The sequence below is a fragment of the Mus caroli genome, unplaced genomic scaffold (assembly GCF_978045245.1).
Source record: "Mus caroli unplaced genomic scaffold, Mus_caroli_1 scaffold_4, whole genome shotgun sequence".
NCBI classification, from domain to species: Eukaryota; Metazoa; Chordata; class Mammalia; order Rodentia; family Muridae; genus Mus; species Mus caroli.
The window spans coordinates 100,642,911-100,670,698 of record NW_028227259.1 but is presented as its reverse complement, the minus strand read 5'-3'; the positions used below and the strand labels follow the sequence as shown (position 1 = coordinate 100,670,698).

At 43.0% G+C, this 27,788-nt stretch overlaps 1 protein-coding gene across 2 annotated transcripts in view; it reads right to left on the bottom strand.

The window, feature by feature from the left end:
• Positions 1 to 27,788, bottom strand: part of Fras1 (Fraser extracellular matrix complex subunit 1) — a 419,154-nt gene that overhangs the window by 225,954 nt on the left and 165,412 nt on the right. For both annotated transcript variants that reach the window (XM_021162463.3, XM_029477538.2), the window contains exons 4-9: positions 21,623 to 21,715; positions 13,356 to 13,515; positions 11,657 to 11,790; positions 3,886 to 3,969; positions 1,843 to 1,944; positions 1,368 to 1,559 (exon numbers count right to left, since the gene is read on the bottom strand). In XM_021162463.3, coding sequence (XP_021018122.1) covers positions 1,368 to 1,559; positions 1,843 to 1,944; positions 3,886 to 3,969; positions 11,657 to 11,790; positions 13,356 to 13,515; positions 21,623 to 21,715 — 765 coding nt within the window. The remainder of the gene's footprint in view (positions 1 to 1,367; positions 1,560 to 1,842; positions 1,945 to 3,885; positions 3,970 to 11,656; positions 11,791 to 13,355; positions 13,516 to 21,622; positions 21,716 to 27,788) is intronic.

The following is a 27,788-nucleotide window of genomic DNA, read 5'->3' as shown; positions in this document are numbered from 1 at the left end:
CTCAACTCCAGAAGCATCTCCTCATTGTCCTCAAGGACACACAGAGAGCCCAGCTAATACCACTGTGGTTAAAGTGGGCCAGCAGACACAGAGGGATGCAACCAGAAGGGACAGTGGGCTCTGCTCCTTTTCTCAAGGGAGGCTGAGAGTAGGTGGTTGAGAAGCCCAGCAGGCCAGAACCACCTCTCACTGTTTTTCACAAACCTTGGAATAGTCAATGAGTTAAAACCTTGAAGTATAACCCAGCACTGTCAGATACAGAGGCAAGGAAGCCCCGCCCCAGACAGCAAGAGAAGGAAAAGGCCCTCTTCCAGTTTCCTGTCATCTCCTTCCAAGCATTCTGACTCCCCTCACATAAGGAAAAACAGAAATGAAAAGGCATGGGGGTGGTAAATAAATCTACTGGAAGGCAAGACCCTCTCTGCTTGAGTCTGTTTCAGCTCTGCCAAGACCTGGATGTGGGAGGCGAAGTGAAAAATATCAGTGCTGTGAATGACAGTCTTGTTTGAAAGCTTGCCTCTCTTTAGGCTCAGTGCTGGAAGTGGCAGAGAGGAACCAGAAAGAAAAAAGCCTCCACTGGCCCCTGTGCCTCAGATCTCTGTAGCGTCCCTGTATCCTCAAGTTCAAAACCCCGAGGGAAACTGGAGGGGCGGATGGGAGCGGCCAGAGGAGGAAAAAACTTTTAAAGCAATTTTTTTAAGTCATGGGTCAAAATTAAGTTCAAAGAGGGTGGGGGTGGGGAGCAATTTCCCTAAAATATACACGTGACACCAGGCAGAGCCAGCTAGAAATTCTGCAGATAGTGGAAGTTAACAGAAGCCAGCTGAGTTAATTATCTATGAGGTTCCCTTGCTCTATCTTAAACATACACACACCCACACACACGCACACACGCACGCACGCACGCACGCACGCTTGCGCGCATATATATTCCCAGTCCACAGGAGGGCTCACGGGTGTCTTTTCTACTAAATGCAGCCAAGGTGCTTAGAGATAGAGCCAGGCCCCAGGCACACCTGCAGACCACCGCTTCAAGGCCAGAGCAAACAGGGCAGTCCACTACCGATGAGGGCCAGCTGCACAGACTGATAGGCTAATGTCCTCCATCACGTCCTTCCCTTTATGCTTCTGGCTGAGTTCTTCTAATCTGAACAGATGCAGTGATAGCTAAAGGCTCTGGGGAGTGTTCCAAGCTAGTCTGAACAGACAGTGACATTCACTTCCCATCCCAGCATCTCCATGCTCAGAGACCCCTGGAAATGTGAGCAATCCTCCTGCCATTCTCTCTGCTGCCAGGAAGGAGGGAGCACCCACCATCTGCTGGGAGGAGCTACAGAGGAGCAAATGGAAATGGCTTCATGTCTTACCAGGGCACAGGCCACCTTGGCACATTCTCCTGTCTGGCAGGTCACTTGGCCCTGGTCGCACATGCAGAACTCACAGGCCGAGCCCTTCCACATTTCATCCTGGTACCGCAGGACCCCACCAGATGAGCAGCTCCTGTCAGGAGTCACACATTCCTCACAGCACTGCCCATGATGCCGGGCTCGGCCTTGACCCTGGAGAAACAGAGAATGGGAAGGGAAGGGCAGTCCAGTCAACAAGTGGCAGAGAGACACAGAACGCTGGCCATGTGTAAGGCAACCCCTCCTGACCCAGGGGGGGCAGTTCTCCACCTCAGCTCTCCTGCTGGGAAGCAGGCCCTTTATATATTTATACAACACTCCGCATTCTCTAAAGCTTCTGATTCTATCAAAAAAAAGGATGCAATAGACTAAGAACTGCATTTCTTAAATGGTCCAGAGTCAAGCTTAGAAAAGTGAGGCACATGCTTTCAAATACCTTTGCACATCTCAGTGGAGGGCACACCTGCTTGTGACACCTGACCTGTCCCTGGTCACACATACACAGGGTACAGGCATCTTCTTTCCACTGTTCACCATGCTGAGAGAGAAAGGGGGAAAAGGGAGGGTGTCACGTCAAATGCCACATGCATCAAACAAAAGCTCAGGCATGTACTCTCCCCTTACATTTCCTGTTACGTACTTTCCTGTGTTTTCATGCATTAGCATTGAATACCTGTCTGAGAAGCAAAACTACTTATGTAAAAAAAGGTCTCTAAAAGAAAAGATAATGAATTTTAAAACATATTTGCATTTGGATGGCATGGATAGAATCTGTTGAGGGTCACTATGTCAAGCGTTTAGATGACCTGAGAATGCTGAGGCAAACTGGAAGACCCTGTTGGTTGACTCCTTTGTGGAGTCCTTAGGACTTCTTTGCCATGAGCTTCCCTGTACCTAGGGTATAGGAGTTTTCCCAGGTTTGCTCAAATGCTGGAGGTCAAAGAAATAACTCTCCAGCCAAGCCTTTCTTTCACCAGCCAGCAGCAATGCATGTGTGAGCGTGGGCTTTCTAGCAATGTAAAGTCATCCGAGGGACATCAGGGAGACATGGTTAACCCATGTGAAGGTAACACCCAGACCTGAGCTCATCTCTCCTGCAGATCCCTCCTTACTGAACATCTTGTTTTCTCAAACAAATATTATCATTTTGGTTACTTTTACTGGGGCATTTCTGGTACTTGCAGCCAAACAGATTCATATACTTTCACAGCCCATCTCTTGAAGGAAAAAGAAACTTAGTTCAAACCTGTCTAATAAAAATATCAAATGAGAACACTCTGGCAAATGGGACATACACAGCACGGACGAAAGTGCCTCCCACTGGTGGAGAAATGTCTCAGTGACTTAGAGCACTGGTTGCTCTTGTGGAAGACCTGGGCTTGTGTCCTAGCATTCATATAGGAGATCACAGCTACCTGTAACTCCAGTTCCAGGGATCCAAAACACCTGGTATGCACATGGTGCACACATACAGACACATAAAGGCACACACACATACACACACACACTAAGACAAATCTTAATTTGAAAGGTTTTTTTTTCCCAACTAGTTATTTCATTCAGATTTTAAGAGAACCACCTAGAATTAGTGAGACTGTTTCCAGATTCCCCACTGACTGCCACAATCCCAATTTCTACTTAGCTTTTCTTAGAGTGGTGAATAAGAAATAAATAATCTGAGTTTACTTTCGCATATGTTTACTGCTTCAGAATGATATGACTTTTGGTTATATCACATATATATGATATATAGCTATACATATCATATGTATCATATATATGATATTGTTATATCTCACATATAATATTATATCATAAATAATATATCATCACATCACGCATATTACATATGTACATTTTATATATATATATATATATCTTGAACACCCCTAGGACAGAGCATGTATTCATTCACTCAATTTGCTGAAGTCCCCTTCATTTTATACTACTGTGGGTTAGGCATGGTTGTTTAGACTGTTTCAATAGTTATCACTGAGTTTGCAGTTTACTCTACTTTCAGTCTTTCAGTGGCCTGAGCTATCTACTCTGCCATCCCTGAGTTTTTTCCCAGTATAACACAGGGGTGTGCTGTCTCTGGATATCAGTGCATAAAACCTAATGAAAGAGTTAGCCAGCCCCAGATACTTGAAACTCAGCATAAACAATCAGTGAGCAATCATTGCCCCTCTCCTCATCAGTGTGAATGTGAACAGTAAGTTTTCCCAAGGTTCATGAACTAGGGTTCTGCTTGCCAGCACATTCTTTAATATTTATAATCCCTTTCAGCTTAATTTTTTTCATAAAGGCTTTTCATGTACTGAAGGGAAAAAAGCCCATTTGTGTACTGAGTTACTAATCCTGGCAACGACTCAGACATGAGGGTTGGGGGGGGGGCGTTCTGCGGTTGGGAGGCATGGGATAGAAGTGTGAAGACCATAAGTCAGGACACCCACACCCGCGTGCAGCATGTGGCAGTTACCTCGTACACTTGACCATCTGTAGAGCAGGATCTCGCTGAGCACTGAGAGCAGCATTTTCCAGGGACTCGGACTACAATTTCATCCTTGACACCCAGAGAGGGACAATTCATCAAAAGAAGATATTAATCCACATCAATAGGGAAATCTAACTCACAGCCATCTCAGCCATAAGCTACAAGCATGCAGAACAGCAAATCCTGTCACTGAGCATTCAATGTAAGCCAGGGCTAGGGCAAGTGGCAGTCTCCCCACTTAGAAAAGTGTGTGCATGCCGGACGTGGTGACGAACGCCTTTAATCCCAGCATTCGGGAGGCAGAGGCAGGGGGACTTCTGAGTTTGAGGCCACCCTGGTCTACAAAGTGAGTTCCAGGACAGCCAGGGCTATACAGAGAAACCCTGTCTCGAAAAAAACAAAAACAAAACAAAAAACAAAACAACAACTACAAAAAATGTGTGCATGTCCTGCCTTCCACTAAAAATACCAAAGACAAGTGACTATAGAAATAAAGCAATATGTGTCTTCTCCAGGCATATCCTGCATCCTGCTCATGACTCTCTGAGATAGATGGTCTTATCTTGCCTTAAATGAGAACACTCACAATAGATAAGTTGTGTAACTTGCCTAAGATTATATGATGTTAACTGACTGCTCATGTTAAATGATTGAAAAAAAAAACAAAAACAAAACCAAAAACCTTTCAGAGTTCTAATCATAAAAGAATATGTGTACTTCTGACTCACATCTAAACTTGAACGCAAAGGTATCCGCTTCCTAGATCAGCTGTTTCACTATGTGTCTGTAATCTTGATTTAAGCCATATGTTTAAATAAGCGTCAGAGATGTCCTTAATACAAGCAAGAGTCAATCAATCATCCTCTAGAAACCTTGGAACAGGCACTGAAGAGAAATGTGTCAGAGATCCTACACATGGAGAACCATCCTCAACCGCCAAAAGGTCTCTTTGTCTTCTTCTCTACCAGTACGACCAGTACCCAAGAAATGTCAGGCACTCATCTCTGTTGTCATAGCAACTGTATCCTCCCAGATGACAGAGTCACCTTCTCATTCATCCCACAGTCTTCTTCAATGTCTGGAGGAAGGATCAATTAGAAGGTAGAAAAGGATGAGAACAAACTAAATTGCCTTGACTAAGAAGTGATAGTCACTACATCGAAGTCAGAACCTTCCAAAACAATCATCCCATTTTTCTCTTATGAGAAGGAGAAACAGATTTTACTCTCAGAGTTACTCTGGTTTTCCATCTGGAAGAATAAGAAAGCCAGCATACCTGAGATGGAAGGGGCAGGGGTCCTATGATGTCAACCTTTCATGGAAAGTGCCAGTAATACACCTCTACAATCATTGAGCACAGTCATACATTGCCATTCAAGTTTCTGTATTACTCTCTGATAGGCTTGCTGCAAATGCCTAAACCACTGGAACTAAAGCAGCAGCTGGTTTTTCATTTGTTTGTTTTGTTTTGTTTTTGTGGCGACAATATCATCTTATTTTATACGTAAAATATTATGACCATTGATGTTCAACAGAATATGTGAAGACTGGATAGGTCCTGAGAAAAGTGATCATTTCTTGACTTCAGAATTCCTCAAAGAAATTTTGGTTGACAGATTGAAGTAGAGGCATACGTTACCGCACTACCCAGCAACTTATTTTTTATTAACTACAGTTAATAAAAAATGAACTAAACCATGATCATTCCTGTCATGAGTAGGCAGACTTGGTGTTAAGTCTTCTGTAAAGACTATGTGTGTGTGTGTGTGTTGTGTGTGTGTGTGTATGTTTATAAGTATGTGCACATATGTGTGGAGAATCACCACAGAGGCCAGAATTCACATCCCCTGGTGCTGCATGGGTAGTGAGAAGAAAACTCAGGTGCTCTGCAAAAGCAAGAAGTATTCTTAATCATGGCACCACCTCCCCAGCCCAATCTATCTTAACCAACATGGGACAACCGTAGCCACTACAAAGACTTTAACACTATACTTTCAGATGCCCCTTTCAAATGCACGATCTTACTTAGCCCAGTACAGTATGGACTATGAACCATATGCATCTTACCACCTATCTCTAAAATAAAGTTTTATTGGATTATGGCCACACACCCATATACCTATATATATTACCTATCCTCTTTATGCTATCATGGCAGAGCTCAATAGCCATTTTAACTGTACAGCACACAAAGCTGAAACTACTCAATCCTTCGAAGAAAGATGTGTGCCCTGGATCTAATATAATAGCGTCCATAATTGTAAAAATTCTGTACTAGAAAATATGGTGAATGAGATTACATTTGGGGAGGTAGAGTTACCAGGAAGGCTATATTGGATTATGGTTGCCCTTAAATAAAGACTCTTGTGATAATGAAGTTTACAGTGCATTGTGTTTGAGAGCTCTTGACATAATATACCTATCTATCACAGTACATTGAAGAATACCAGAGTGATGCTGCCACAAATAAAGTAGAAATGACAGCCATCTTCCCAGCATTGCCAGGAATTTACTGACTGTAAGACACTGTGTGGCCTTTTCTTGCTGTCTAAGTAGAAGCACAAATAAGAGTCATCATGTCCTCCCAACCCCCAGCCTGTCTGGATCAGAGCTTGGTCTTTATAAACTGCTATGTGAGGCGAGCAGGGTGGCAGCCCCAGATTCTCAGTCTTTCATAACTTTCTTTCTACACCTAGCCAGAGCCCATAATATCAACAGCACAATATAATGGGGAGGGTTGTTAAGGGGATCACAGAAAGTGACTAAGAAGCTGGGTGGCTAAATGTTAAAGCCACAGTCAGAGAAATGGAAAAGGCCCTTGGGACCACACTGTGAACAGGAGGGGATGGTTTCCATTCTTGTGTTGAGAATGTGAGTAGATCAGGCAGCGGAAATGGGAAAGATCTTATCTCAGCCCGGCACAGCCACACCAAGTGAAAGCAGATCAGAGCCCTGAGCACCTGGCCACACACCCATGAGGATGGAGTGGAGGGCAGGCCACTACTGTGGCAGCATCCAGTCAGTAAATAAGGAAAGATTTCTCTTGATCAAGGATGAAAAAAAAGGGTGTGGGGGGCAAACACCGAAGAATTAGATGATAGGAAAGGAAAATAACTCCCACTTACTCTGAAGCCTGAGCTGAGCACTCCGTAAGGCAATCAAAGGAGAACCATGGAAATGTATTAAGTTTTAATGGACTCGCCAGCATTCATAGAGAGAAAGACCCAAAGAAACAAACTCCGATGCTTTCTATTTCCTCTTTGTTTCTTTTCTTCCATTCGAATTCTCTTGCCCTGTGACCCTGGGCTTCCTGTATGCTGACAATGGTCCCTATGGCTGTCCAATGCTTCTTTCAGTAGGCCTGATGAGGAGTGGGTTACTGGGGCAGGGTAAGGAAGCAGAGGGTGTGGTCTAATGGTTAAAAACAAGAGAGCAAATGTGGTCTCAGTTTCTCTGTTCTTTCATCTCTGCATCCTCATAGTCCTGGAAACTATGAAGTTTCCTGGAAACTTAAGAAGTTCTCCTATGGGGCTGCAAACCCCTCAACTCCTTCGCTCCCTTCTCTAACTCCTCTATTAGGGACCCCTCGCTCAGTCTAATGGTTGACTACTAACATCCGCCTCTGTATTTGTAAGGCTCTGGCAGGGCCTCTCAGGAGACAGCCATATCAGGCTCCTTTCAGCAAGCACTTCTTGGCATCCACAATAGTGTCTGGGTTTAGTGACTGTATATGGGATGGATCCCCAGGTGAGACAGTCTCTGGGTTGCCTTTCCTTCAGTCTCTGCTCTACACTTTGTCTCCATATTTGCTCCTGTGAGTATTACCAGAACCCCCCCCCACCCCAGAATTCCCAGGGACTAAGCCATCAACAAAGGAGTACACTTGGTTCCAACTGCATATGTGACAGAGGACGGCCTTGTCATGTATCAATGGAAGGAAAGGTCCTTGGTCCTATGAAGGCTCGAAAGATGCCCCAGTGTAGGGGAATTGAGGGTGGGGAGATGGGAGTGGGTGGGTGGGTGGGTGGAGGAAACCAGGAAAGGGGATAACGTTTGAAATGTAAATAAAGAAAATATAAAAAAAAAGTTCTCCTCCAAGTTGAATTAAGAGACCAAGTACTAAATGAGAGAATGACTGATATTAATTAGAACAACCAACAGTCATAGATATTTCTAGAGAAAGAAAAATTGGAATAGAAGTGATTCACTAACACCAAACTGGAAAAACAAAACCATCCAGAACACTGGGGTACAATGGGAAAGGGCTATATATTGAAAGTGAACAATTAGCTACAGACGCATAAGGCTTCATTCAGGTTAACTACAGTCAGCCATCTTAGTTATTTCCACCAATCTGCCTACAAGATGAGCCTGGCACACACCCCAAGCCCCATTAGAGAGCACCATTCAATTCACCAAGCCTGTATGCTGACCACTGCCATCTGATACATTGCTAGGCTTCAAGAACGGCTACACACATTCTGATATGGCTGGCAGTCATTTAGGTTCACAAGCAAAAGACTTTGTCCTGTCTCAGAATGTAGGAATACACCTGCCTTGCTGAAACCCAAGATACATTCTGTCTCTAAGTCCTCAGTGAACTCTACTTTGTGTGATCATGAATCTGTCTCAGTATCTCACCTAGAAGTGTCCTGGAAGACGTTTGAATTATAAGGGTTTAAAAACATTCTACAAGAATACATCATGGCAACAGTAACTGTAAATTACAGAGTAGAAATGAGGCACATTACAAGAAAACTAAAAAAAAGATACATACATCACCTTGGTCCTCGAGTAAGGGGAGAGAGGGTATTGAAGTAAAAGATGCTTCCCCTAACGCCCCTTGTCAAACAAAGTCCCAAACATAAGACCAGAAAGTGGTTCTGGGCACATTTAGGAAAAGGATTGTATGCCTTGCAACAAGGGTCAAAGCAGGAGAAAACTCAGACGTTGGGCTTCTCTGTGACACTGAAACAAAGTTTGTCGGAATGAGTCTACAGCCCACTAAGTTCTAGACTCCAAATTGTCTCTTACATAGTAAACAAGAAAATAACTCTGAAGTATGAGAAAGCTTGGAGAACATACAAATAACCTCTCTTGATAAAACACCCAAAGATCGAGCTCAAGTGCCCTAGATCACTCAATAGTGTGGGGAGTTGGCAGAACTCAAGGCTCAGTGATAGGGCCCTTGTTTAGGATACTTGAGGCCCTGGCATAGATACCTACCCTGCAGCATATTAACTGACTAAATACCGCAAAAATATGTCTCATCAAACTGCAAAGATCATTTTACTGCGTGATGATTCAGGTGATGGGGTTGTGTGATACAGTTGAGAAGGGGTCTGTCCCAAGAGAAGGGTGGGCCCAAGCCATCCAGTTTGAATCCATGATTCCATCAGAAGAATAACTACTCCTCACTTGAACACAAAGAACAAAAACTCCTCTGTTCACTCAGGATAATCACCACCTTTTAGAAGGTGATCATAAGCTCCAAATGAGCATGAATCCCTATTTGTCTATCAGGATTGGAATAAATTATCAAAGAAAGAATGTGAGCATCAGAGATTATTTTCATTCCCCTTTCTGCTCTTTCCAAGCTTTCCTTAATTAGTGAAACAACTCCTCTTATAATTAAAAGAAAAGAAAACAAATGAACAAATAAATCCTCTAAGTCATAGAACTGCATAAGACGAGTTCAAATGTTCCAGAGTCAGCTTTGGAAAATGGATTTCTGGGAACAAACTTGCATTCATTTTCTTACATTCAGTGAACAAATGTATATAAGATACACCTGATCACACCTGCTTCTGTTAGCAGCCATTGCTTCTGTGATCGATATACTAAATCTGCATTAGGATTGATGCTCTGAGGCAGTGATACAGAACAACTTGAAGTACGAAGTGCTGGCTATCGTACCTAGAACAAGTTATATACCCTCACCATGCCTCTGTTTCCTTGATTAAAAAAATGAAGAAGGTTAAGAACTGGTATGTATCAAACACCTGAAAAATGGTGGTGGTGGTGGTGGTATTGGCAGTTGAGAGGGTATTGGTAGGATTAGCTGTTACATCAACAACAGTAATTCTATGGGACTCCTCTGTATCATTGCAGCAGCTACTATTTCAGATATATAAAATGGGTCTAATTGATCTGAGATAGATAGATAGATAGATAGATAGATAGATAGATAGATAGATAGATAGATATCATGGCAAAAAATGACAAGGATACAAAAGTGACTGAGATCACATACTTATTAATTAGTCCTCGGGTATCATACTGAATCTCACCTTTTTACATTGATTACATATATTGGTGCAAACAATGAGTGATTACTATGAATGAAGCAGAAGTATATGCCTATTCGTTCTAACGTGAGAAAGGGTACTTTCAATGATTCCAGTCTGGCCTCAAATGCTGGGTGGCTGTTTTACCATTTTAAGCAGAAGATTCTCAATAGACCTCCATTTCTCCACCTCCTTTATTTTAGTGTTAGAAAACTGTGAAGCCACCCCCACTATACAGAGAGGACAAACTGCCATATCTGTTAATATGCTCCGCCCAACACAAGAACCCTAGCCAACATGATAGCAGTGAAGCAAAGTCTCATGCAGTTTCAACAAGTCACTCCCTAGTGATCTGAAGCTAGGACATGATATGGTGGTGAACTGAGAGCTGAGGCAGAAGCACAGAAGTTGGCACAGGGTGGGCAATACAATCGAGTCTTTTAATTAGATACATTTCCCCTGAGTTGGCATTTAGCATTTCATGGCTAATTGCCTTTTGTCTGCCTTTTAAAATATTGCCCAATTGTCACGATATGCCATGTTATTGATTTTGTTTTATTTGACACGAAGTACTTCTCTAGAGCAACTAAATCTTGGTTTGCAGTTTTTTCCTTGGATCAAAAATGAAACTATTTTTCCACTGGAGGCAAAACTCCTCTCACAGTTATCTGTCGACTTTCACAGCACATCCTTGGGTGCCTCTGGAAGAGGAGAAATTATAAAACACTGCCTATGCCACGGATACTTGCAATGTAGTCTTTCCTGCAGATTTGTGTGAACTGCCTAAGAGTTTGAAAATTGTACCGGCTTTAGATGAAGAGGATCCCGCTCTCCTGGATACCCTCTGAGAAAACACTTGGAGAATTTGAATCATTGTCCTATAAAAATCAAACTGTGGGCTGGGGAGATGGCTCCGCCGTTAAAGGCTAGGCTTGCAACCAAAAATCAAGTCGTGTACATCTGGACAATTCACGTTCAAAGATGTGTCTGCGTCTTTAAAAGTAGACTACACCTATACATGAGAGAAAAGTAAGAAACCTCATCTCTTTACTGAGTTTTCCAGATGTTTAATCTGACATTTTTTGGGGGGGGGGAAACATCTGCATTTCAAGCTGAAGGCTTCCTTATGTGTAGCCCTAAGGCTTAATCTCATTGTGCAACAATTTGCCTAAATGGCGGGTAATTAGACCTATCTGTATCTTCTCAGGAAAGAAGAAGAAGAAGGAAAAAAGAAGACATCTTCGAAGTTGTCTGGAAATGTAAGGAATTACATTTCCTAGGTATGTAATTAGTCCTAGTTTCAGGCTTCTGGTGTTTTCTGAGGTGCAGGATCTAACAATATCTTAAAAAAAAACCAAAAAAACAAAAACAACAAAAAAACAACCAAACAAACAACAACAAAAAAAGCCTCCACATTCTTCACCAGTCAGCTGCCTGTGAAAAGTCTACTTTGAGGGTGCCTTCCTTACCTGGTTACAAAACAGAGGCTGGCACTGAGCTGCAAAGCACTGGGTGAGCCCGTTTCTGCATACACACTTGGCACAGCGGCTCAGTTGCCAATCCTCTCCGTCTTGAAACACATGGCCATCATAGGAACAGGGTTCTAGATGGACAAAGGCATAGGGTTAGGGGAAGGTATGCATGTGTGGGTCTCAGAGCTAACTGCGTGTGCAGACCGGGCTAAGGGGCACTCTCTGGGTGGTGGGGAATGGAGATGTCCTTGGTTTCATGCTCTGCAGTGTTACTTTGCCATCTCCAGTGAAGGCAGGTGGGGTATGCAGCCTCAGTCCATGCACACATGATCCCATCTCCTGCTGACTCCCCAAGCTCTCAGCTGCCTGCCCCCCAAGTCCTTTTCACCTCGTCAGGAAACTTGGTTCTGGGAGGGTGGGCTTATTCATGTTTTCTATGTGCCATGGCCCACCCCATGGGAAGTCATAGCAAGCCTGGGAGTGTCTCCTCTCACCTTTTGAGTATTCTGATCCACAGAATAGAAAATACAGAATTCTTCACATACAGAGAGACCATAGATGCAAAGGAAGAGCTTTCTTTACTTTTTGAACAGGAAATGAATTTTCACCAGTTAGAGAGCTTCTCCTAAATGATGCGCTAATCTCTTGAGGCAAAAGGCCTTGAATATGCCTTTTGCACAAAGGACCAATGAAAAAATGCCTAAGATCTAAGAGGGATCCCAAGAAACTGGGGCATCACACACCCTGTGCTATCTCCACTTGGCTGCTCATAGATTTTCACATTGAGGGTTATTTTGCTCAGAGCAGTGGACTGTGCTCCTATCAGCTGGCTGGCAAGTTCTGAAATGCATACGGCAAATATTCTACTTCCATGATTTTGTGGGCATACTTTGAAAGCTGTGCCATCTCTATAACAAAGCTCTGCAGAGGTGGGAAGAAACCAGGGGGATTGTTTTGAAAGGGAAAAGATGAGAGCATGGGTTCCAATTGACACTGAATATAAGAAGTATTCTAATCGTTACATGCCAGCAGAGAGCACGGGGGGGGGGGGGGGTGCTGCTCATTCCTACTTCTAATAAAGTCCATACTATTAGCTATCAAATCACAACAGGGTGCCTGTCTCTAAAATGTGATGAAACCGACGCATTTGGTTCAAAGGACAAGTCTAGGAAGCATGCTCGTGGCTTGCTGTGAGAGAGCCAGGTGCCTTAGCTTATAGCAGGAGGAATCTGTTCAGTGAGATTGCAGGAAACACAAAGGAAAGACCCCCACCCCAACCCACTCTCTGCCACCACTGTGCTTGTCTTAAGGAAAAATATTACACCATCTCAAGAAACAGCAGACAGATCGGCAGTCGCAATACTACAGAGAACAGGTCCGGTCCTTCTGTCTATCAAGGGAGAAAGGGTGCTCTTGGCTTCATGAAGTCAAACCAATGGACTGTTTCCCTGCTCCTTTCCCTCTCAGAGGATGGAAGTGGAAAGGGATTCAGTGGGCCAAGGCAAAGCATACAAATAAGAGACAGCAGAATCCCACATTTGCAATGTGACCCAACAATCTATTCAGGCCACACCTTGGTTCAAATAGTAAGGGACTCCAGAATCTTTGATCCACACTGAACAAGGAAGAGGAGAGTGGAGATATCATCTGTAACCTCCAAAGCAGAGAAGGTCCCTGCACACCAGCTCATACTCACTCCCAGTGCCCACACAGATAGGGCAGCAGCGTCCTTCAGCAAGGAATTCCAGCTCCTGTGGTCCACATGATAATGGGGTGCATTGTTGGTGTGAGCATCTCACCTCTCCATGTGTGCAAGAGCACACAGTACATGGAGCTGAAGCCCACTCTGTGCCATGCTGTAAGTGAAGTAGAAAAAATGTTAGCTTCAGACCCCCAGACTTCTGACAGACCAACAGAAACAAACCTTCTCTTGTATAACACAGGAGCTTGGAAAAGATGGGAGAGAACTGAACTGGCAAGGTTTTACTGGAGAAACCTGAAGATGAATTTGTATTCATTTTACTTTGAGAATCATAATTTTCCAAATGATGGATATGATAGTATCAGTTGTCAACTTGACAATCTAGACTTAGCTAAGAGACAGGTACCTGGACATGACTGTAGAGTCTTACATTGCTTGCATTTATGGTGGTGGGAACCCTTAACCAGCTGTGAGTGATACTGTTCACTGTAATTTAAAGATATACTTTCTTTTGAATACCTCTATTATGGTTTGCATATGCTCGGTCCAGGGGGTGGCACTATTAGACGGGGTGGCCTATTGGAGTAGATGTGTCACTGTGAGCATGGGCTTTAAGACCATCATCCTAGCTGCTTGGAAGTCAGTACTCTATTAGCAGCCTTCAGATGAAGATGTAGAACTCTCAGCTCCTCCTGCACCATGCTTGCCTGGATGCTGCCATGCTCCAGTTTTGATGATAATGGACTGAACCTCTAAACCTGTAAGCCAGCCCCAATTAAATGTTGCCCTTTATAAAACTTGCATTTGTCACAGTATCTGTTCATAGCAGTAAAACCCTAACTAAGACAACCTCCAAGATTTTGTTTGAAAGCTTCAGAGAGATGGAAGAAGAAAGCAGATGACTCCAATGCCATTGTCTTAGTTTCTTTTCTCACTGTCATAATACTCTGACAAAAGGAACTTATTGTGGTTCACAAGTCAAGTTGTAGATTTACAGCAAGGGGGTCAAGGTGGGAGAAGCATGAAGCAGTTGGTTATACCATCAACTGCACAGTCATGAAGCAGAGAGAGATCAGTGCAGGCTACTGCTCAGCCTTTCTCCACCTATGTAGTCCAGGATCCCATCCAGGGAACAGTGTCACTCACAGCTGGTTAAGCGTTCTCACCACTATTAATGCAAGCAAGGTAAGACTCTAAGTCATGCCCAGATATCTGTCTCTTAGCTAAGTCTAGATTGTCAAGTTGACAATTGATGCTATCACATCTATCACTTGGAAAAATTATAAATCCCAAAGTAAAATGAACACAAACACATCTTCAGGGATCTTCACAGCAGCCCAATCATAAATTTGAGAATGCTCATGATGCCATTTATGTTGGCCTTAAACTCCTAGAGTTAAGTAATCCTCTTGCCTCAGTCTCCCAAGCAGCAGGGAATGCAAGAGTGTGCCACAATGCATAGTCTATCAAGTCATTCTTTTATATGGGAGGTGCTGGGTGGGAACTAAACCCAAGATCTTCCTAATGCAATGCACATATTCAACTGCCACTGAGCTACACCCCTGACCCCAGACTCTCTCCCTTCCAAAAGCTCTCACTGGGATTTGTTTCCTTTTTTAACTTGCAATCCTGGTTAATCTTTAGTCTATATATTCTCATTCATAATTCATTCTCTCTCTCTCTCTCTCTCTCTCTCTCTCTCTCTCTCTCTCTCTCTCTCTCTCTCTCTCTCTCTCTCCTGACACACACACCCACTGATCTCACATTCCTAGGAATTAAATAGAAGGGCCAAAGGAGTCCCCTACTCTAACCAGTTTTCTTACAAACCGTAGAATAAAAGATGGTCCCAGGAAAACTATCCGGCCACATATATAGAACCATTTAACCTACTTTATGCTGGGTTATCACAATCTCCATGTTCGGGGCAGTACACAATTTAGGCAGTACCCAAAGTGTCTAAATTAGCCATCCTCGGATGTGATGCCAAATGAACCAGCATGTCAACATCTATGTGTGCACTGCCTGATTAGAGAAACAGTTGCCCCAGTGTTTAGTTTCAGAATGATCAGATGCTGTACTTTCCAAGGTACATAGGGGAACTAGTTTCATAAAAGCTTTCCTAAATACTGGACCCTGTTCCCGTTTGCCTCTTTTAAGCCTACTATGATGGGTGTGCTTCTATATGGGTTCTAGTCAAAGCATCACACATTCTACGCATTCAGTCACCAAAACAACCTAGTGATTACACCTAGAAGTTGTAAAAGCAATTCTCCTGCTATTTCAAACTGGCATCTAAAGTAGTTTTCCATCGGAGACACAAAGGAGCCTTAACTTAACTGAACAAGTCAGTATTCCATTACTGTGCAAGCATGTCAAGTCTAATATGAAATTAGGAAAACTCTGGGCTATTTCTGTAACAAGTTAGTCCCAGGTAGTCATAGTAACCCAGCGATCTGGGTCTCAGCTTACTATCATACTACTCTCTCCTCCAGACAGGCTTCCAGAGAATGCAAGAGGGCACTTGTACACACAATTGCTATGGCTGAGCCAAGCATTTCCTGCACTAGCCTGCACACTTTCAGGTCTCAGGTTAATCTTTTTTTTACCTTTGGGATGGAATTAGGTCAATCTTGCTTTCTTGTGTGTAAAAATGAAATGATGTCATAGTGTTACATCACTAGGAGCTTTAGAAAGGTTCACAAGGTCGAAGAGGCAGCTAGGGCCCATGTGAGCATGCAGAGGGACTCACATGGGTACGGTAGTGGTTGATGGAGTCTACAGCAGAGTGGTAATGGGTAAATTACATGTAGATGACACATCCCTTCACATGTGAGAGAAGATGATTCTGGGATCAAGTATGCTGCATGGGTGGTGATGGGTATTCTAATTAGCTTGACAGTGACGCCACTTTGCCAGATACTCACATGTCAACTCATCAGAGGTAACACCTGAATAGTTTTTAGTCTTGCTTCTCAGCTAGACCTTTCAAACATTTTATAAATAAAAGAAAGGACTTGGTCCTCTCCTACTCTTCTACAAGGAACCCATGGGTTTCCTCTGCTCTTGTTTGTTTACTATGTTTGTTTGTTTTTTGTTTGGTTGTTTGGTAGACTGTTTTTTTTTTTTAAGAGATGCTTTGCCCTGCTAATTTGACCCTTAAAAAGTTACCTGAAGAAAATTATCAATGACATGTGAAATGGGCTTCAGGGTATGGATTCCACCTTGTTCTTTCTAGTGAAAGTGCAACCTTTTAGTGGAAAATGCAAAACCACCCACACAGCCACCAACAGAAAATAATGTCCTCTCAGAGTGTGCCTGGAAAGTAGTTATAACATTATTGTAGGAAGGGGGAGACATAAAGTGTGTATCTGACATAGTTTCGTCCTGTGTGAAAACACTTTCGTATGTGTTATCTGTCTACCTACCTACCTGTTCATCTGCCTCCCTCATCTGCCACCTCTCCTTCCAACAACAGAAAACAACCCTTTAGGGACTGTTAACAGTGCTTTCAGGACACTGGCTTTACTTATGGAATTTATTTTTGCTTTTGTATTTTTCTATTGTCCACTTGTTCACTCATAGAACACCGTTACTTTTGTCACAACAAAGTAAGTTACTATTGGGAATATCTAATGAATCAGCTCATGTAAGTCAGCTCTGAATATTATATAAAAGAACTGGAAGTGAGAGTTTTACTTGATTAAGAGAAAACTATTCCTCCCATCCTGGTACTAATCGAGTTCTATCTTGCTTTGTTTCTGAGATCAGATGAGATTGAGCACACACAGGGTCTTATGGCCAGAGACAAAGGCCACATTTCCAAATGTCTAGACATTTCAGTTCATTAAAATAAGACCTTGCTTTTTGTTTAAAAAAAAAAAGTCACTGACTTGTTTCTAAACCATCTGTAATCATACCACCTTTCAGACACAGACCACAAAAATTAACTATAATAACAGCCTGTCAATCACCAAGGTTTCTCATTTGTAAAATGAAAGGGCTGTGTCCGTAAAGCTCTTTAGTACCTTCGGGCTCTGTGATCATGTGAATCTATCATCTCATTCAGGAGACATGAAATTAAGCAGTGGCTTCTCCCTTCCTAAGAACTTGAGAATTGTATGAATACCAGAGATCACTCAGGATGGAGACTCCGCTGTTGCATGTCGAAGCCTCACAGCTATCTCCTGCAGGTGACCCAAAGTGCACAGGGCAAGGGAGGAGAATTAATCCCTTATGTCCTGAGAGGATGAGCCACGAATGCCCCCCTCCACCTTTATCTTCTGTCCTTCTCCTGAGTACTCTGAGGATTGATTGGTAATGCATGCAAAACACTCAGCCTAAAGATCAAGGGGTCCTGCACATGCCAAATGTTATTTGTATCTATATAAAGAATTTCACAGGGTTCTCCATACCCATTTACAAATGCATTATTTTTAATAAACACTGTGGCAGCAAGGAGAGCTATATAAAATCAAGGAGTATACATGCATCTGGCCATGCTCCCACAAGAACTAGCTTTTGCTACACCACTTTAACTTCGTTAATACCCTTTGAAAACATGAGATTTTTGGCAATTGGTAATAGCAAATCCTACAGACTAACAGTCAACTAACAAGTTAGTGAGTGTTGACATAAGTCCAAAGAAGAGATATGGTCATAAAGTAGCTGCCTGGTTTACTAAAAGAATTAAAAAAAGGACATTTTGTTGTTGTTGTTGTATTTGTTTTTGTTTTTCAAGACAGGGTTTCTCTGTATAGCCCTGGCTGTCCTGGAACTCACTTTGTAGACCAAGCTGGCCTCGAACTCAGAAATCTGCCTGCCTCTGCCTCCCGAGTGCTGGGATTAAAGGCATGTGCCACCACGCCCGGCAAAAAGTACATTTTTTTTCTTCACATAATTTGCTCCTTTTATAAGGTTATAAATTCAGAATTCTAAACAGCTCAGAATGTTCAGTGCATTTTTATAATTATACCCTGTACTTAGAGTAGAACAAGAATGAGTCCAATATTAATTTCTTCTCTCACATATGTAATTTAGCTCTCCTTTGCCCTCATGGAGAGGGATGTAAGTTTCCAGGCTCCCTGCACCTCTCTTGGCTCATGTGAGCCACTGCCTCCTGATGCTTTCTGTCTTTGGTGAATCTTTATGCGCTTTCTTCTTAGACTCAAGTCATTATGTGTTAGGATTAAATGAGTGAGGAAGAGAGGAAAAATTACTGGTGCTTCCCCCTCCTCTTTCTGAGCCAACCACAAGGGACAAGAAAACAATCATTCAAATACCTCCATTTGAGGCTTGTGCCCTGACTGCTTGGCAAGACCCCAAGGAGAATAATGTATAGAGATCTCATGGGAAAGGCTGGAGATAAAACTGTCTCCACAGTTCTGGCTCCAACAACCTATGTAGCAATGCACTCCTAACAACTTGGAGGCAGCCAAAAGGCTCCAGAGTCCTCCCTACTCAAGGAAAGGTCTTTAGGCTTTTTGTGGCTTGCTGAGTTGAGAGCTCCATGTGACCCTGGCTCCTGCAGACAGAGGCATCCTTCCTTGGGGCTTAGCTTTTCGCTGCAGGGTACCTACCACATGGCCCCGAACTCAGCCTTCTGTTGACTTCTCCGAACTTGAACCATGGTTACAGGGGACAGTATCCCTTCAATTTTCCTTTCCCTTCTCACCTAGGATACCTTCAAGCCCCTACTAAATCTCTCAGCAGGCCCAAGTTTCCACTTTGGAACACAACAGCAAAGACCTAAAACACCAGGCTAGTTTACAGCTGCCAGGAAAGTCACCATAATCAGCCTTCTGAGATGCAAGCCAGCAGCCAGAGAGAGGCTTACTACAGTAAAAACTGCTTCCTAAAGAAGCTTAAAGGAAAGGGAGAGGTTGGGGGGGGGGGGGTTGTAGGATCCAGAGAAATGCCCTAGCAATGTGAATGACAAGGCCAGGCTCATACAAAAACAGGTGTCACCTGCTCAGGAAAATCAGGAACACTGGATTTGGAAGAGAAGCTAGAGGTTACGGTGGGGGTTGGGGAGTAAGAAGACAAAGATTATAATCCTTGTAATTTGTGGTGAGATTCGATTGCATCACAACTTTAAAAAGAATCGATCTCCGGGTCTGTTTGGAAAAGTAGACCATGAACGATTTCCCAGCCAAGCCACAGTTCTCAAAATGCAACCCTTTTTCGCAGTTACATGGAGGACCGCAAATATAGTGATGGTATTTTCTGAGGGGATACATTTTGAAAGTACAAATAGGAAAGCATGCATGAACATGTTCATATCCAGTGTAGAACTTTTAACATTACTGCAGCAGGAGTGAGCTGCAAGGGGGCAGAGGGAAAGGCAAAATTAAAAGGCACAGGGAATTTATAACTAACCCACAAGAGACCTGTGGCTTACGAATGCCCGGCCACCCACAACAGTAACTACATAACCCAGGAATAAGGACACGGAGAAGATGGGGAAATCATTGAGTCATGGCCTGAGTCTTCCCACCTATCAATATTTACTAAATAAACTGACCCTTGGTGAAGGGTCAGCGCCAAGTTCTAGGTTAGTTTAACAGGCCAAGATAACTATGAAGATATTCAAATGGCTGTTAATGTTCTTAGACAACTTCAAATATAAGGTTGTACATGTATATAAATGTCACATAAGTAAACAGATGGTGTCCATCGAATGACCCCTGATGAATTGCAAAGATAACCCCTGTAAGGGTGCTCTTAAATCAGTTTTACACCTATTAACTCCTATTTGGCACCTATCACTGGTACCAAATCTTTTCAGTGTATCTGGCTTTCTCTCTCACAGCCAAGATCCTGATTGTATTTTGACTGCTAGTATCTCCTGTATTCTAATACCCAGCATGGATTTTAGGAAACTGGAACAACACACCTGTTCTAATCATGATGAGCTGCCATTAATCCCATCACCAGTCATCCCTGCAATGCCTCCACTTCATGGGGATCATGTGTGGCAGTTCAAGGTGAGACACCCCCTTAGAAAACAGACTAGCTTAGGCAGCACATATTGACAGGCGGGATCAAGACCTTTGCAGTGCAGATCCTGCTTCGGTGTCTTTCAGCAAGACATTGTGTGGAACGGAAAGAGACATTTCCTACTGTTTCTAGGAGACAGTGGGCCAAGGAAGATAATCTGGTCCCTGGGGACATGAGCATTGTGCTCAGTGAGTGTTAGGTGCATATACTGAATAGCGCCCGAGAATGGGTTTATCAAATCCCGCTAACCCACACTCTCTCCTGAATAGGCAGAGATACTAAATCTAGGAACATTGTGTATCAGGTGGAAGATGAGTATTAACGCAAAGAGCCTTTCATTCTTAACTGTGCGCAACTTTACCTTGGAGGACAGGGTAATGTTTTTAGCAAGGGTAGAAAGGGATGCTTTTCATAATTTCTACAATAAATCTTACAATGTTGAATTTAAATTAGTATTTAGTATCTACAATTAAGCCTGTAGGATCCAGAAAATTCAGTCTCAGGAATAAAAAGTGAATCTTTGGGAGGCATTCTCAGGACTGTGGTTCTTGATGGAGGACAGGAAAGGGTGATAAGAAGCATTTGCCCATGCCTGCAGACATTCCTTGTTGTCATGACTGAGGATTGCTCCTCACACCCAGTGAGGAAAAGCCAGGGAAGGCACTGGACTCCCTACAGTTCCTAGGAGGGCCCCAAAACAAGATCTCTAAGGTTAGTGCCCTGAAACTGAAAATCTGTACCTGAAGGGAAACATCCCTGAACTATGACTAGAAAGAGAAAGCTAATTCTCAGCTCGATTATGTCATTTGCAACCTGTTTACAACTTTGACATGGGAGTAGCTCCATCTGCCCTACTCACCAGCTCAGAGCTATTAAAAATTATCAAAGAAAAAATCTATATCAACATACAAAAGGAAGATAGTGGGTACTGTTATTATTCAACATGATGAGTTCTTCAACATCAACATTCTCAGCCTATTCTTTATACAGACACAAACTCAATGTACAAATATTTATGTAGAGCTTATGGAATAAATAGTATGCTTTTCATCTTGTTCAAAAAGAAAAAAAGGAAAGAAAGAAAGAAAATCATCTACAGAAAGCCAGAGAAGCCTCCTACCTCTGTAGTCAGGCTATGCAAAGAAAAACAAAACACACACACACACACATACACCAACACCTTTTAGCGACCCAGATCTAGCACTAGTCTTTCTTCTGTCAATAACCCACAAATGCACCTTGAGCTTTAGACAAAGAATACTTACCTCATGGATCTTTCCCTCATGGTGACAAGAGCCAGGAGTCCTGGGTGCACACTGTGGGCAGCACTGGTTGGGGGCAATCCACAGCACTTCTCCCTGGGTGTTTAAAATCAGCTCAGTATGAAATCACAGCAGCAAACACTAGTTCATCAGACCTCTTGGAGATTCCCCAATCCTCCTGTGTTTTCACAACTAACATTGACAAGGTAAAGTGAATAAACCAACACAAAGGATTCCCTGTCAAGAGGTGCTTTTTGGAAAGTCCTTTCTTTGAAAGAAAAAAAAAACAAAGAACCCCCAAAAAACAATCCTCTGTGTCTTTTCACATGTAAAGGTAATGGAGTGGTGAATTGTTTCCACAAGAAATGCTTCTCATAAGGAAAGCAGATGGAGTGAGAAAGGGGCTTATTTCACTAACTATATTGTTTGCCTGTCTTGGAAAAAGAGACTCGGGAGCAGGAAACTGCTTCAAAGCAAGATCTTCCTTTCTGCTCAGAGGCCTACTACAGGATGGAGAGGGGAACAGAACAGGGCGTTGAGGTCCAGGGGGTTCTGGTTTACTTCTGGAAGCAGAAGAGATCGAAAGACAGAGTTTTGACGGGAAGTAACACCGTGGTGGGGACACTTCCTGATCCACCAGGAAAACTGAGAAGGATTCCCAGCTGCCAATGAAGAGCTGTTCTTGAGGGTTCTATAATTGCAGATCGTGATATTTCCAAAAAAAGATAACCCAGGATTCATCTCTCCTGTAAACTAATAATGCATCTGGCACCATGAAGAATCTGCTTCCGAGTCATCACAACATAGAGGCTAAGGATGTAGCTCTGTGTTAGAGCATGTGTGGTAAACAGGCCCTGAGTTCTGACCCCAAGGAAAACAAAGGAGTTAGTTAATTATCTTTAAGAACTATCGACCTTTCCCATGACATAACAGTGGTTAGAGGCCTCAAGAGCAGGGAGCGCCATCTTGGATCCGGGACTCCACCGAACTTAGGAACTTAGTCTGCACAGGTGAGAGTGTGCACCACAGAAGCTGACAGCTTCTCTGACCTGCCAAAGCAACACAGCATCTGAGAAAGGTCCTGTTTTGGGCCTTCTTCTTCGGCCAGGAGTAGGTCCAAATACCAGATATCTGTGCACCTTCCCTGTAAGAGGAGAGCTTGTCAGCAGAGAGTGCTCTAACCACTGAAAATCAGAAGAGAGAGCCTGTCTCCCAGGTCTGCTGATAGACTGTAATCAGAATCACCAGAAGAACAATCTCTAAACAGAGACAACTATAACGACTCCAGAGATTACCAGATGGCGAAAGGTAAACTTAAGAATCTTACTAACAGAAACCAAGACCGAGTCTGTACAGGTTAGAGTGAGGACCACAGAGGCAGACAGCTTCTGGGACAGGCGGGAGCCACAGAGCCGCTGAGGCAGCACCCTTTTGGGGCCACTGACATCCAGCACCCTCCCAGCCGGAGGACAGTGATCTGCCCTGCAGGGAGCGCCATCTTGGCTCCGGGACTCCGCCGAACTTAGTCTGTACAGGTGAGAGTGAGGACCACAGAGGCAGACAGCTTCTGGGACAGGCGGGAGCCACAGAGCCGCTGAGGCAGCACCCTTTTGGGGCCGCAGACATCCGGCACCCTCCCAGCCGGAGGACAGTGATCTGCCCTGCAGGGAGCGCCATCTTGGCTCCGGGACTCCGCCGAACTTAGTCTGTACAGGTGAGAGTGAGGACCACAGAGGCAGACAGCTTCTGGGACAGGTGGGAGCCACAGAGCCGCTGAGGCAGCACCCTTTTGGGGCCACAGACATCCAGCACCCTCCCAGCCGGAGGACAGTGATCTGCCCTGCAGGGAGCGCCATCTTGGCTCCGGGACTCCGCCGAACTTACTCTGTAAAGGTGAGAGTGAGAGCCACAGAGGCAGACAGCTTCTGGGACAGGTGGGAGCCACAGAGCCGCTGAGGCAGCACCCTTTTAGGGCCGCAGACATCCGGCACCCTCCCAGCTGGAAGACAGTGGTCTGCCCTGCACAGGAGCCCTCTGCCTCAGGAGCAGGGAGCACATCTTGGATCCAGGACTCCACTGAACTTAGGAAGTTATTCCGCACAGCTGAGAGAGTACACCACAGAAGCCTACAGCTTCTGTGACCTGCCAAAGCAACATAGCATCTGGGAAAGGTCCTGTTTTCCGCCTTCTTCTTCGGCCAGGAGGAGGTCCAAACGCCAGATATCTGTACACCTTCCCTTTAAGAGGAAAGCTTGTCAGCAGGGAGTGCTCTAACCACTGAAAATCAGAGGAGAGAGCCTGTCTCCCAGGTCTGCTGACAGACGATACTCAGAATCACCAGAAGAACAACCTCTGAACAGAGACAACTATAACAACTCCAGAGATTACCAGATGGCGAGATGTAAACATAAGAATCCTACTAACAGAAACCAAGACCACTCACCATCATCAGGACCCAGCACTCCCACTTCCCCCAGTCCAGGGCACCCCAAAACACCTGAAAAGCTAGACCTGGATTTAAAAGCATATCTCATGATGATGGTAGAGGACATCAAGAAGAACTTTAAAGAACTACAGGAGAACATGGCTAAAGAGTTACAAGTCCTTAAAGAAAAACAGGAAAACACAACCAAACTGGTAGAAGTCCTTAAAGAGAAGCAGGAAAACACATCCAATCAGATGATGGAAATGAACAAAACCATACTAGACCTAAAAAGTGAAGTAGACACAATAAAGAAAACCCAAAATGAGGCAACACTGGAGATAGAAACCCTAGGAAAGAAATCTGGAACCATAGATGCAAGCATCAGCAACAGAATACAAGAGATGGAAGAGAGAATCTCAGGTGCAGAAGATTCCATAGAGAACATCAGCACAACAATCAAGGAAAATGGAAAATGCGAAAAGATCCTAACTCAAAACATCCAGGAAATACAGGACACAATGAGAAGACCAAACCTACGGATAATAGGAGTGGATGAGAATGAAGATTTTCAACTCAAAGGACCAGCAAACATCTTCAACAAAATTATAGAAGAAAACTTCCCAAATCTAAAGAAAGAGATGCCCATGAACATACAAGAAGCCTACAGAACTCCAAATGTCTGGACCAGAAAAGAAATACCTGCCTACACATAATAATCACAACAACAAATGCACTAAATAAAGATAGAATACTAAAAGCAGTAAGAGAAAAAGGCCAAGTAACATATAAAGGCAAGCCTATCAGAATTACACCAGATTTTTCACCAGAGACTATGAAAGCTAGAAGATCCTGGACAGATGTTATACAGACACTAAAAGATCACAAATTCCAGCCCAGGCTACTATACCCAGCCAAACTCTCAATTAACATAGATGGAGAAACCAAAGTATTCCACGACAAAACCAAATTCACACATTATCTCTCCACGAATCCAGCCCGTCAAAGGATAATAACAGAAAAAAACCAGTACAAGGACGGGAACCACACCCTAGAAACAACAAGAAGGTAATCCCTCAACAAACCTAAAAGAAGACAGCCACAAGATCAGAATGCCAACAAAAATAACAGGAAGCAACAATTACTTTTCCTTAATATCTCTTAATATCAATGGATTCAACTCCCCAATAAAAAGACATAGACTAACAAACTGGCTACACAAACAAGACCCAACATTTTGCTGCTTACAGGAAACTCATCTCGGAGAAAAAGATAGACACTACCTCAGAATGAAAGGCTGGAAAACAATTTTCCAAGCAAATGGCATGAAGAAACAAGCTGGAGTAGCCATTCTAATATCTGATAAAATTGACTTCCAACCCAAAGTCATCAAACAAGACAGGGAGGGGCACTTCATACTCATCAAAGGTAAAATCCTCCAAGAGGAACTATCAATTCTGAATATCTATGCTCCAAATACAAAGGCAGCCACATTCATTAAAGAAACTTTAATAAATCTCAAAGCACACATTGCACCTCATACAATAATAGTGGGAGACTTCAACACACCACTTTCACCAATGGACAGATCATGGAAACAGAAACTAAACAGGGACACAGTGAAACTAACAGAAGTTATGAATCATCTGGATCTGGCAGATATCTACAGAACATTCTATCCTAAAACAAAAGGATATACCTTCTTCTCAGCACCTCATGGTACCTTCTCCAAAATTGACCACATAATTGGTCACAAAACAGGCCTCAACAGATACAAAAATATTGAAATTGTCCCATGCATCCTATCAGATCACCATGGACTAAGGCTGATCTTCAATAACAAAATAAATAATAGAAAGCCAACCTTCACGTGGAAACTGAACAACACTCTTCTCAATGATACCTTGGTCAAGGAAGGAATAAAGAAAGAAATTAAGAACTTTTTAGAGTTCAATGAAAATGAAGCCACAACATACCCAAACTTATGGGACACAATGAAAGCATTTCTAAGAGGAAAACTCATAGCTCTGAGTGCCTCCAAAAAGAAACTAGAGAGAGCACACATTAGCAGCTTGACAACACACCAAAAAGCACTAGAACAAAAGGAAGCAAATTCACCCAAGAGGAGAAGATGGCAGGAAATAATCAAACACAGGGGCGAAATCAACCAAGTGGAAACAAGAAGAACTATTCAAAGAATCAACCAATCAAGGAGCTGGTTCTTTGAGAAAATCAACAAGATAGATAAACCCTTAGCCAGACTCACTAGAGGGTACAGGGAAAACATTCAAATTAACAAAATCAGAAATGAAAAAGGAGACATAACAACAGATCCTGAAGACATCCAAAACACCATTAGATCCTTCTACAAAAAGCTATACTCAACAAAACTGGAGAACCTGGATGAAATGGAGAAGTTTCTAGACAGATACCAGGTACCAAAGCTGAATCAAGATCAGGTTAATGATCTAAACAGCCCTATATCCCCCAAAGAAATAGAAGCAGTCATTAATAGTTTCCCAACCAAAAAAAAGCCCAGGACCAGATGGGTTTAGTGCAGAGTTCTATCAGACCTTCAAAGAAGATCTGATCCCAGTTCTTCACAAACTATTCCACAAAATAGAAACAGAAGGTACTCTACCCAACTCATTCTATGAAGCCACAATTACTCTGATACCTAAACCACAAAAAGACCCAACAAAGATAGAAAACTTCAGACCAATATCCCTTATGAATATTGATGCAAAAATACTCAATAAAGTTCTTGCTAACCGAATCCAAGAACACATCAAAACAATCATCCATCCTGACCAAGTAGGTTTCATCCCAGGGATGCAGGGATGGTTCAATATACGGAAATCCATCAATGTAATCCAGTATATAAACAAACTCAAAGACAAAAACCACGTGATCATCTCGTTAGATGTGGAAAAAGCATTTGACAAAATCCAACACCCATTCATGATAAAAGTCTTGGAAAGATCAGGAATTCAAGGCCCATACCTAAACATGATAAAAGCAATCTACAGCAAACCAGTAGCTAACATCAAAGTAAATGGTGAGAAGCTTGAAGCAATCCCTCTAAAATCAGGGACTAGACAAGGCTGTCCACTTTCTCCATACCTATTCAACATAGTACTTGAAGTCCTAGCCAGAGCAATTCGACAACAAAAGGAGATCAAGGGGATGCAAATTGGAAAAGATGAAGTAAAAATATCACTTTTTGCAGATGATATGATAGTATATATAAGTGACCCTAAAAATTCCACCAGAGAACTCCTAAACCTGATAAACAGCTTCGGTGAAGTAGCTGGATATAAAATTAACTCAAACAAATCAATGGCCTTTCTCTACACAAAGAATAAACAGGCTGAGAAAGAAATCAGGGAAACAACACCCTTCTCAATAGTCACAAATAATATAAAATATCTTGGCGTGACTCTAACTAAGGAAGTGAAAGATCTGTATAATAAAAACTTCAAGTCTCTGAAGAAAGAAATTATAGAAGATCTCAGAAGATGGAAAGATCTCCCATACTCATGGATTGGCAGGATCAACATTGTAAAAATGGCTATCTTGCCAAAAGCAATCTACAGATTCAATGCAATCCCCATCAAAATTTCAACTCAATTCTTCAACGAATTAGAAAGTGCAATCTGCAAATTCATCTGGAATAACAAAAAACCTAGGATAGCAAAAACTCTTCTCAAGGATAAAAGAACCTCTGGTGGAATCACCATGCCAGAC